Source organism: Equus asinus, chromosome 14 (genome assembly GCF_041296235.1).
Source record: "Equus asinus isolate D_3611 breed Donkey chromosome 14, EquAss-T2T_v2, whole genome shotgun sequence".
NCBI lineage: Eukaryota > Metazoa > Chordata > Mammalia > Perissodactyla > Equidae > Equus > Equus asinus.
Genome location: NC_091803.1, coordinates 47,797,659 through 47,809,705, shown reverse-complemented (window position 1 = coordinate 47,809,705; position 12,047 = coordinate 47,797,659). Strand labels below are relative to the sequence as shown.

General features: G+C 50.2%; 1 protein-coding gene across 4 annotated transcripts in view; it reads right to left on the bottom strand.

Moving 5' to 3' along the window:
• The window catches only part of ABCA3 (ATP binding cassette subfamily A member 3), a 52,038-nt gene that overhangs the window by 16,478 nt on the left and 23,513 nt on the right, over nt 1-12,047 (bottom strand). For all 4 annotated transcript variants that reach the window (XM_044746973.2, XM_070485180.1, XM_044746974.2 and 1 more), the window contains 9 exons: nt 9,582-9,763; nt 7,498-7,641; nt 6,826-6,955; nt 6,483-6,637; nt 6,055-6,210; nt 5,605-5,815; nt 4,510-4,660; nt 1,948-2,046; nt 634-820 (listed from right to left, as the gene is read on the bottom strand). In XM_044746973.2, the coding sequence (XP_044602908.2) occupies nt 634-820; nt 1,948-2,046; nt 4,510-4,660; nt 5,605-5,815; nt 6,055-6,210; nt 6,483-6,637; nt 6,826-6,955; nt 7,498-7,641; nt 9,582-9,763 (1,415 nt within the window). The remainder of the gene's footprint in view (nt 1-633; nt 821-1,947; nt 2,047-4,509; nt 4,661-5,604; nt 5,816-6,054; nt 6,211-6,482; nt 6,638-6,825; nt 6,956-7,497; nt 7,642-9,581; nt 9,764-12,047) is intronic.

The window sequence follows — 12,047 nt, the reverse complement described above, 5'->3', positions numbered from 1 at the left end:
GGTCTCACAACAGCCTCGGGTAGGGCAGACTGTTTTGTCTTTGTAGGATGTGAGGGGAGCAGCTGCGATCCCACGGGGAGCCTCTGCCTCTGCCTTCCTCTTGCTCCTGGTAGGAGGACCCTGGCCCTGCTCACACAGGAGCAGACAGACAACCCCCTCCCCAGCTGTCTGTGTTCTGCAACCTCAACCCTTCATTGTCCTCTAAGTGTGGGGAGCACAGGGCTCCAGAGTCAGGCCGACCCGCAGATCCCAGCTCTGCCACGTACTGGCCATTCAACCTTGGCCCAGGCCTCAGTTTCCTGTATGTAATATGGGACAAGTGCTGCCCTCTACCTCTTCAAGTGCTGGGTACAAAGCAAGCTCCCAGTAAACAGAGCACGGATAGCATCATAAGCAAACATTTGCTCTTATTTGTGAGTGGCCAATTAGAATATCAAGAAATGACAACTGGTTGATTAAAATGCTCTGGGTTTTCCTACTCCCCGCCAACCCTTAGGAGTGAGAGCTATAATCTGCCCTCTTCCCAGTGCACTGACCCTCCCGAAGCCCATGTCTGCTCTTGTGGACCCTGACATGTGGAGTTCCGAGGCCTCCCAATATTCCCACACCGGTGGGCAGGCCCCGAGCACCCACCCCAGTGTTGAGCTTGACGGCGGTGCACTCCTCCTCAATGAGGGCGCCAATGCCATCGGTCGGGTCCATCGTCCCGCACAGGTGGCTGTCCACTGCCCAATCGCTCGCCCGCCTCTCGTGCTGGTACTGCAGGGCAGGGAGCTGGATGGCCTGGATGTCCATGCTGGTGTCCACTAGCTTACCGACCCTGTGCCGAGACACACAAGGCCTGGTCTTAACACAGCTCCCTGGAGAGAAAGCTAAGCTGTCCTTCCCCTGAGAAGGGCGGTGAGGTGGGAAGAGGGCAACTGTCAGAGGTGCTAGAGCAGAATACTGTTGGCTTCACCAGCTGGCTCATTCCCTTGTTCATTCACTCATTAGTAAATATCTCCAGAATACCAGCTATTGCAGCCAAGCGAGGTCCAGGAGAGGGAGACAACCAGACAGGGCCCCTGCCTATGAGGACTCCCAGTGACACAGGGAGACTGATCAAAGCCAGTATTTATAACTGGGGCTGTTGGGAGGCAGAAGGGGGCTTGGGGCATGATGGCAGCACCGGGAGGCCACCTCATAGCCAGTGCAGGAAGCCATGGGTTAGGGTGCTCATTGCCAAGCTGAGCCCAGAGGTACAACCTTGGAAAAGGCATGACAGGGATGAGCCTGTGGAGGGCAGGTGGGTCCTGCGACCGTGCTGGGGCCACAGTGCAGCAGCCTCACTCGTGTGGCACTGTGTCTACAGTCTCCTCTAGGCCATGGGATCCTCAAGGGAAAACATCTACCTCACATTTATTTTTGTATTTCTAGTTCTTAGTGCCATATTGGCCAAATAAGCATTCAAGAAACGTCTGATAAATGCGTGAATTGTCTCAAGCTCACCCTGCAGTTTTGAAGGTCTGAATGCTGAATGTTACACCACACAGCTACATCTTCACCATAGCTGGAGGCACACTCTGGCATTATCATCTAGACCTGAGAGGAGCTCAGCAAGCCTGTCGCTGCTGTGGCCCGGTAGGATGCGTGGCACCCCACGGGAAGCACGCACACACTCCCAATGACGGGCTGAAGTGTCTGGTAACCGGAGCACAGCTGCTGTCTGCTTTCTGAACTGCTGTGCGTGTTGGGCACCTAGCTGAGTTTGTACAAGTGGTACTAACAGAGTCATGATCTGAACAGGGCTCTGACAGACGACCCACTGCCCTGCTCCCACCCCAGTCTGCATCTACCCTTAGATGGGTGTTTGAGATGAAAATCAAGGGGACTGTTTTATCATTACACTTTGAAAAAAATCATCCACATGGCTGAGTCCTAGACTGATGGAAATACATGTTTACTGACCGAAGGAAGACCTCTTCCATGGTAGTGACAGACGCCCCAAAGCTGGCGATGCCCAGCTCCTTCTGCTTCTTTTCCAGTTTAGCAAAAAGACTTTCAAACCTGAAAAAAAGACCCAGAATGATGAGTCACTTCTCAGTTACTTTCTAGATAATTCGTTCCTAAATAGTTACCTCTATGTAGAGTGCAGGAAGGGCAAAGGAAGGTTAGCTCCTTGAAATGTCATTTCAAAAAAAATAAAAATTGGGTTTTCCATAGTGGCTGCACCAATTTACATTCCCACCAGCGTTGTACGAGGGTTCCCTTTTCTCCACATTCTCTCCAACACTTGTTATTCCTTGCCTTGGTAAAAAGAGCATTCAGAAGGGCATGAGGTGGTATCTCATTGTAGTTTTCATGTGCATTTCCCTAATAATTAGTGATGTTGAACATCTTATCAGGTGCCTACTGTCCATCTGTATTGTCTTCTTTGAAAAAACGTCTGTTCAGATCATCTGCCCAATTTTTGATCAGGTTATTTGGTTTGGTGCAACCATAATGGAAAACAGTATGGAGATTCCTCAAAAAATTAAAAACAGAACTACTGTAAGATCCAGCTATTTCACTTCTGGGTATTTATCCAAAGAACACAAAAACACTAATTTGAAAAGATATCTTCACCCCTGTATTCACTGCAGCATTATTCACAATAGCCAAGACTTGGAAGCAACACAAATGCCCATGAACAGATGAATGAATAAAGAAGATGTGGTATATATACCCAATTAAATACTACTCAGCCATAAAAAAGATGAAATCTCGACATTTGTGACAACACGGATGGACCTTGAGAGTATCATGCTAAGCAAAGTAAGTGAGACAAAGAAAGACAAATACTGTATGATTTCACTCATATGTGGAAGATAAACAAACAAACAGATACAGAGAACAGACTGATGGTTACCAGAAGGGAGGGAGGTGGGGGGACGGCAAAAGGGGTGAAGGGGCACATGCATATGGTGAGGGATGGAAACTAGACTTGGGTGGTGAACATGATGCAGTCCACACAGCACTTGAAATACAATGATGCACACCTAAAATTTATATAATGTTATAAACCAGTGTGACCTCAACAAAAAAAAAGTTGGGTTTTGTTCCCTTTTTTTTCCACATAGCATCTTGTGAGTACTTTGGCCTGTTAGGCATTATTTAATAGTAGACACCTACATGACATCACAAATCAAAAGAAATGGGTGAATATTCATTTGATCCTAAAGAAGGGAAGTACTTTCTAAGAAGAAACCACAAAGGAAAAGATGTGACCCATTAAATGTAAAATATCTGCATGGAAAACACATCCCACGAAATTAGGCAACAACAAATTTGAAAAAGTTGCTAGCAAAATGGTTGATATTAATATATAAAACACTCTGACTGATAAATGAGTAAAAGACATGAACACACAGTATCCAGAGGACTCAATGCTTAAAGGGCAGTAACTACTGGGAGTGTCAAGCTCCCACTGGCAGATGGAAGAAATACAAAATGCCAATTAAGCAAGTGTGTGCCATCTCACCCATTCGATAAATAAATATTAAAAGAAAATTTACTCAAAGCTGGCCGCTGTGGAGTAAAATGGACACTCTCCTGTCCTGCTATGGGGAAGCCCAACACAACTCCTTTCTAGAAGGGAATTTGGTAATGTTTACCCCACGCTTGGGAATCTATTCTGAGGGGGCACTGGAGATCTAGGCAGAGTCTTCTAGAAGGATGTTCACTAGCATATTTTTTTTGGAAAACATGCGCATATGCTAACAGAGGAGATGTTCAGATAAGCTATGGTATCTCTGAGTCAGGGAACACCATGCAGTTATTGATACCACATTACTCAATCGGGTTTGTAGGAAGATTAAATGTAGTTTTAAGATTTACATCCCAAAGTTTCTGAATGTGAATCAAGAGTTTGATTTTTATCTCCCCACACTGGTAGCCTACTCTGTTTATGAGGCACATGTCCATGACTCAAAGTCTGAAGCCAAGAAGATATACAAATTCACAATTCCACAAATAATTCTGAGTGGGCTGCTGCGTACGTTTAACTCGTGTTAGGAGCGAGCCACGTGCTGTGAGTGAAAGACACCAACGCAGTGAGCACCCCTTTGACGAGTCACACTCTTTCCTTATGTACAAGTTAGGTCTCTCTCAGCCTCGCTGCACAGGGAGGCCTAGCACCCTGGACCCAGCAAGCAGATTCACCATGCACTGACCGTCACAGGCCCAGGACCTGAGAGATGCCCACTGGTCAAGCCTGATAGGTCACAGGTGACACTAGGCATGGAGTCCTGAAGGCCCACTGAGCCCCCTTCTCTGATCTGTACCTGTGTGCTCTCTCTGGGAAGCGCACCTGCGTGGTCTCTCTGGGATGCGTACCTGTGTGCTCTCTCTGGGAAGCGTACCTGCGTGCTCTCTGTGAGACACGTACCTGTATGCTCTCTCTGGGACACATACCTGTGTACTCTCTCTGGGACCCATACTTGTGTGCTCTCTCTGGGACGCGGACCTGTGTGCTCTCTCTGGGACGCGTACCTGTGTGTGCTCTCCTTGGGAAGAATAAATGACAGCTCTGCTCCAGCACTGCTCTCCAGGGTGGCGTTGGGGACGTGGTGGTGGACCAGCCGGGAGATGCCCTCGGCGTTGCAGTGAGGCTCCTTCACCAGTGTCATGTGGTAGCCTGCGCCTGGAACACCATGGAGCCCCATGTGAGGCTGTCTTCTACTTCTCCTGGCCCACCTGGGCTTTGGCTCATGGGACATGGGCTGGAGAGCAGGACACCTTTGGAATGCCTCTTGGAGTGCTTCACCTGAGGGTCTTGCTTTCCACTCCCTAGCTGGCAATGGGTGCTGGGCATGGTAAAGAGGTGAAGCCTGAGCCTGACTTCAGACTTCCACTCTCAGAGGCTGTGGCAGAAATTGTCCCCAAGACTTGTTCTCCTCACTTCTCCCTAATGGAATCCCAGGATGAAGGTCGCCCTCTCTATCCTTCCCCCAGCTTAATGGTAACCATATTAGGTCACCATCTGCTCAACGGGACTATGTGCTGGTCAGGGGAAGCCACAGAAGCAAGGTGTGCAACTCCTAGGGTGTCTAAGCGGAGGGGCACTTGTGTTCTATCTTTGCTCCTTCTCACTGGCAGAACATGGATGGGACCCGCCATGCCAGCACCACGTGGGACCATGAGCTAACCTAGAGAAGGGACGCCATGCTCACATAGCAAAGAGAGGGCTGACTCCACACACCACCCACCAGCCCTGGACTTCTCGGTGAGCCACTTGCTTGTTTGAGAGCGATAACGCTGGTGAGTGTGCTTGGCCTCTCCAAGGGCACTGCTCTTCTTGGTGGCCCTGGCACTCAACCACTATTCCATGGGTCAGGCTAATCAACTCAAGACTATCTGCTCCATTTCCCTCCCTCCTCTTCTCACAAGCCCCTTTGCCTGGGGCTTCAGGTCTCCATCCAGAGGCAGCAGAGCAGGAAGTCTAGAGATGGCCTCTCACTGCCTGATCTCAGGGTTCTTCATGAAAGGTACACGGGCACTCTCTTCAACACAATGGCCAGTGACACTAACTCTGTGAAGGGACGGAGGTTGGGCTGCCTGCCCTGCTTCCCGCCCTCAGCTGCTCACCGTATTTCTGTTTGAGGAACAGCGATGACCCGCAGCACTGCAGCTCCCCCTTGGCCATGATGGCGATGCGGTCCCCCAGCAGGTCGGCCTCGTCCATGAAGTGGGTGGTCAGCAGGATGGTGCGATCACTTTTCTGCTGCTGGAGAAGGTCCCAGATGGCCCTCCTGGAGATGGCGTCCATGCCTGAGGTGGGCTCGTCCAACATCAGCACCTGGAGGGCAGAGGAACAGCCTCCTGACGATGGCAGAGCCATGTGCCAGGCCCAGGCTGGCTGTACTATAGGCCCTGTGTGGCTCAAGTTCCAAGAAGATGCAGCAGTACCGCCCAGGCCAGACTGCCCACCCAGGGCATCCAGTGTACTCTGGACCCTGCTATGCAAAGTGTTTGTCCACTGTGCGTGGGGGCCCTGACCTGCGTCCTTCAGGAGGCTGGGCCTCACTGCCCCTGTACCTTGGAGCCTGCTATGAGGGCGATGCCGATGGAGAGCTTGCGCTTCATGCCCCCGCTCAGGAACCTGCACCGCGAGTCCCGCTTGTCCTCCAGACCGAGGATGTGCAGCATTCTTTTGACTTCTTCAGGGCACTTCTGGCGTGACAATCCCTTCAGCTGAAACAGCAGGGGACAGAGAGATCTGGCAGGTGCTTCTGACAGGTGCCTGGCCTGTTGCACAAGCCACTTGGCCTTCACGTTGTCTCCCTCCCTTTATGTGTTGGACTTGGCATCCTGACTTCTCTCCCTGCCTCCTTTACTCCAGATCTGGGGCTCCTCAGAACAGGTTTCAGTTTGCTGGGAGGCTAAGGGCTCTCCTGGCTGCCTCAGGAACCCAAGGCGACTGAACAACCACAACCACCTATGAATCGTGTCACCCGCCAGCTCACCTGAGCATAGAAGTACAGGTGTTCTGCAACAGTCAGGTTGTCAAACAGGACATCGTGCTGCGGGCACAGGCCCAAGTTCTTCCGGATCTGAACCATGTCTTGCGAAATTTCGTACCCACTGATATACGCCCGTCCACTGGTCGGGGGGAAGAGGCCTAGGGCCAAGCAGAAGACCCCAGGGGCTTAAGTCCAGCACGCACACCCTGACAGTAAGCACGTGGTGGGAGACCGTGGCCTTGCTCCCGAGGTCTCGCTTTGCTTTACCGAGAAGCCCACCTGTGAGTGAATTTGCCGGTAACCCCTGTTCCCCGCTGTGGTGGAGACAGAGGCAGTGGCCCCTCACCTGTGAGCATGGAGAGGGTGGTGGTCTTCCCTGCGCCATTATGGCCCAGCAGGACAGTGATCTGCCCCTCGTACAGGTTCAGGTTCAGGTCTCTGACAGCTGCCTTGCCCTTGTTCCCCACTCTGAACACCTGCAGGAAAGGCAGAGGGCCACCCTGGACTTCCGGGGCCCCTCAGGGACCTCACTTGGACAGGCCCCTCCTACCCCCTCTGGAATATGCACCCAAGGGTCTCAGAATAAGACTATACCCAGGGTCACCGATCATTGCACAGAGAGACGAGAAGTTCTGGGCAGACCGCTGACTGGAGGCCATGCTGCTTCCTACTGCTCTCTGGCCTCCCCAACCCCTGACTGGTCCCCAACACCCTCATTGTCTCAGCAGGATAAGAAGGCCCACGAGGCCAAGGCACTGCAGTGCAGTGAGAACGGCAAGAGTTCACTGCAAGGCTGGTGACAGGTTAAGTCTGGTGGCATGTGTTGCCGACTTGACTCAGAACTGGGCCCTGGGGATACTTTGCCTGGGAGAGCTGGTCAGAGAGCAGCTGCAGGGATCCAGGAGGCAACAAGGCCTGGAGGATCATCACCAGCTCAGAGAGCCCTGGGCAAGGCAGCAGGGCTCGCTGCCTGGGGCCCTGCCGTCCCCCACCCCGCAGTCCCCACAGGGTGTGGCACCTTGGACACATGCTTGATCTTGATCCCGGCCACCAGGTCCTCGGGCTCAGCCTCAAAGTACTCGGTTCTGAGCGCTTTTTCAGGGTCATCGTCATCTTCCTCTTTCCCGAACACTGTCCTTGGGCGTCCACACCAGTACGAAGGCTAGGATGGAAACCAGATGGGGCTCAAAGACCAATTCATGTCAATTCATATTGTTTGTGTCAACCAGAGAAACAACGAACCAACATGCTAAATAGACAAGGCACCCAGCCCTCAGTCTCCCTGCATGGTGCTGCAGAGAAGATGCCGATTTGAGGCCCAGGGTGGGGGTCAAGATCCAGCATGACTCCTCTCCCCTCTACCCTGGGGAAGCTCTCAGGCTCAGTTTCCCAATCTGCCATATGGGCATAATGGTAACTCACAGGCTTACTATGCCTATCAACTCAGACATGACACAGAGAAAAAGTAAACAATGACATTGCATACAAAGAGAGGTTACTGAATATTCTAGTCCAGGGGGACTTTGGGTCAAAATGAAGGAGGCTGTGTCTCCACATCCCGACTGTGTCCTTACTCAACTACAGGGGAGCTCATGAAATAAGCAAGAGAAGACAAAGGGGTAAGCCTCCCTCTGCTCTGAGGAGGCGTCTCCCTGCCCTGCCTAGAGGACGACCCTCCACCCTCTGCGTAGCCATCACAGTGAAAGGCTGTGTGAGGGGTGACAATACAACCACAAACCGCCCATGCTCCCCGAGCTTGAGGGCAGCCTGCGGCACAGTAAGACAGTGCTGTGGGCAGGGTCACGGGAAAGGTGCCAGTGGGGCCCTGGAAGAACTGCCCCCGGAGATAAGCTCTGCGGGTGAACCTGTATTCCCTGTGTGTTCCCAGTGCCTGGAATAACTCTGGCTCATCATATTCCACTGATTTTAGGGAACACATCTCTCACGTTTTAAGTGACTCTGAAACCAGAATGTGTCTTACAAATCACAGAATGCCATAGTTTAACTGTATTTTTCTCTCTTAGTGATAAAGTAATGGTACCCCTAAGAATCACTGGCATTTAAAATTTGATGAAACACATAGTAGACACTGGATAAATATTTGTTGAATCAAAGAATGAACAATGAATGGAGAGCCACCTAACTAACCATCAATAGGGAATTAGTTAAATATACGGTGGCATATACATGGAATACTGTGCAGTCATTAAAAAATGAAGTTGAGGGGCCAGATCAGTGGCATAGTGGTTAAGCTCGTACATTCTGCTTCAGCGGCCCAGGGTTCGCGAGTTTGGATCCCGGGTGCAGACCTACACACTGCTCATCAAGCCATGAAGTGGCAGCATCCCACATACAAAATGGAGAAAGACTGGCATAGATGTTAGCTCAGCGACAATCTTCATCATCAAAGAAAAAAAATGAAGTTGATTCATAAAAATGTATAAGTTTAAATACATTTATAAATAAAACAAAATTTATAAATATATATATAGATAAAAATCTAAAAGTTTACTTATAAATAGATCCACACACATACGTACTTAAGATATCTAAGATGTACTGTTAGGTAAAAAAAAAAAAAAGCAAGTTTCAAGCATTTAAAAAATATGGCCCCCTTTTTCTAAAAACAAATTATAAATGTTATACACACATACATCTGTCCTACGGGATAACAGAAGCATAGAAAACATCTGGAGAACTACACACCAAAGTGTCAGCAGCATTCATCTCTTGGGGGGTGGGATTATGCTATAGATTCCAGCAACATGATCATTTTTATAAGAAGCTGTATTACTTTATGGGCAGAAAACCCAGTATTTTTTCAAGCAAGGGGCTGGAGGTGTAGGTGGGCTGGTCCTGTGGATGGTGGGCCAGCACGAGCTCCTTCTCCCAGGCCCTGGAGCACAGGGATCATAGCGGGCAGTGGAGGGTCTCAGGGCCTTTAGGACACACTGCTCACTGACTGAGCACAGGGCAAGTCCTCTATCCAGGCCCAACTAGGTGTCATGTGTCAGGGACTGAAGGGGGCCAGAGGTGAGTGCTGGGGACACCTCTACCCCCTCAGAGGTGGCCAGCATGAAGAGCGGGGGTGTCAGAACTCACCATGATGAAGAAGTACCAGGGCTGGGGCACGCCAAACTGCCCTGGGAGCACAGCCTCCACGTACCAGGTCACCAGGCCGTAGAGGATGGAGTCCAGCAGCAGCATGCCCAGCACTTGCCCAAAGGAGAAGTCATCATCCACATTGACGGGACTCAGGAGGTCTCGCCATTGGACACCTGTGCCTGGAAGACACACCAGGAAATGGGCTGAGATGGACCTACAGCCCCTGATGGCATGTGTGTACATGTCACTGCAAGGCCAGCATGACTCCTCCCCTACTGCTTTTGCAGCAAACCTGATCACTTTCTTTAAGGCTTTAAGACAACAGCAAGTTACAAAATTGATGTTGGAGAACCAGCAACAGCTCATTAACAGACTAGATGGGCTCACTTTTGATTTATAACACATACACACATCCATACACACATATACATATACACGTCCCAACATACACACATACACATCTGCATATACATGATTCGGGGCAGGACCAACACTGGAACACTATGCATTTCATATAAGTCTTTTTAAAACACAGAAACATAGGAGCTGGCCCCGTGGCTGAGTAGTTAAGTTCGCGCGCTCCACTTTGGTGGCCCAGGGATTCACTGGTTCGGATCCCAGGCGTAGACATGGCACTGCTCATCAAGCCATGCTGAGGCGGCATCCCACATAGCAGAGCCAGAAGGATCTACAGCTGGAATATACAACTATGTACTGGGGGGCTTTGGGAAGAGGAAAAAAAACAGAAAGAATATTGGCAACAAATGTCAGCTCAGGCGCCAATCTTAAAAAAATAACAAACACAGAAACACTTCAGACACGTCTAACGCTCTATTTAGTGGTATTTAGTGGTACTCGTAGTGCTCCGTCTTCTCTCTGGTTTGCAACATCACATCCAAATGATGCCTGGGGATTCCGTGTGGCCGGAGCACCCTCTGTTGGCTCGAGGGCCCCCATGGAAATGGCCGCTCTCTGGCCTCGGTCAGTGTTCTCTTTCAAACAACTAGAAATTTGTCTGTTTTAAGAACATTTGGTATAGAACTTTGAAAAACAAAGGTGCCATATAGTTAGATTCCTCTTTGTAAGTGGCTTTTTAAAAAGTATTTGAATCCTGGAAGGGACTGGGCATTTAAAAGGTCTACATTTTATCACACGCTACCAAACACAGAAATACATGTAGTTAAAAGCCAAAGTGTTAGAAGACATTGCCAATTGAAGAAAAAATTCTAACTAAAGATAAAGCCACACTGAAGGTTCCTGTGGCCACCCACCTACCTTCTTCCATACCCCATCACTAGGAAGCTCCATCAGCTAGGAATTGCATGGCTGGAACAAATGACAGCACTCAGCCTGAAAAAAGGTCCATCTGAATGGGGCAGGGCCAAGATGCTCTTAAAATGCACACAGGTGAGGCATTCAGAAGGGAGATTATATTTCACCTCCTGCTACTAGGGCCAGAACAACCCGCAGAAGCTCCAGGGAGATGGATGCCAGCACATCAGTCACGCAGAAACTCATCCTCACCCCTTATGCCTCCTCTTAGACCCAAAGCAAGTGAGAGAGAGGCAGGGCTGGGCCTGAGTCCATTCACCTCTCCAAGGCCCTTCCTGGAGAAGGGTTTGCGTGATCAGGAAATGAATGAGGGCTTCTCCTAGGAGGCGAGCTCTCCCTCTCCAGAGATTTCCCAGGGGGTGAGGGGTTAGGTGCCCTCTCATCCCTTTAGAGGAGCAGGCTTGACTCATCCATTGAAATCTGAGTGGCTACTGCAGAGTTTGCAAAGTGGGGGTCCACAGGCAAAAGCCAGTCCAAAGCAGTGTGTATTCGACCCGCATCATATCTTAAAAATCAGGAAAGTTCAGAAAAATCAAGAAAATAATGATCTGATCTGTCACTTGTTTCTCTCTCAGGCCTCCCTGCCCTGGTTGCCAATTACTGAAGGAGGTACTGGGGAGCAGGAAGAGGGGGAGATGCTAATTCTACCACTTTACCAAGAGCTAGGAGTGAATCAAAACCTGCAGACTTTGAGGCCTCTGGTGTCATAATTCAGAATGCCTCAAGAGGCAGGAAGAGACTCAGAGGTCATCAAGCTGAATCCCACCATGGGCAGATGTGGATCCTCACGTCCAGGGTTTTCTTGCAGTAACAGCTGGGATCCAGGCTGGGCCTCAAGTGGAACCCAAAGCTGGGATTAACTCTGGCCAAGTGGTGGCCGATGTCACACTGGACTGGACTTTAACCCTCTGTCTTCTGAACTGTGCTGTGACCCACCTCCCCTATGGCTCCTGTCATGCCTCCCGGTCTGCACAATCACCGAGGACCTGTCTTCCAAAAGCGCAGCTCCTTTAGCTGTCCTGATGTGCCTGTTTGTTACCAAAGCCGGAGTCTGAATGTGGGAGGCACCTCTGCTTAGACTCTCTCAGTGTAACTGAAACAGTAAGGGCAGCTTGTGAAAAGGAAAATACT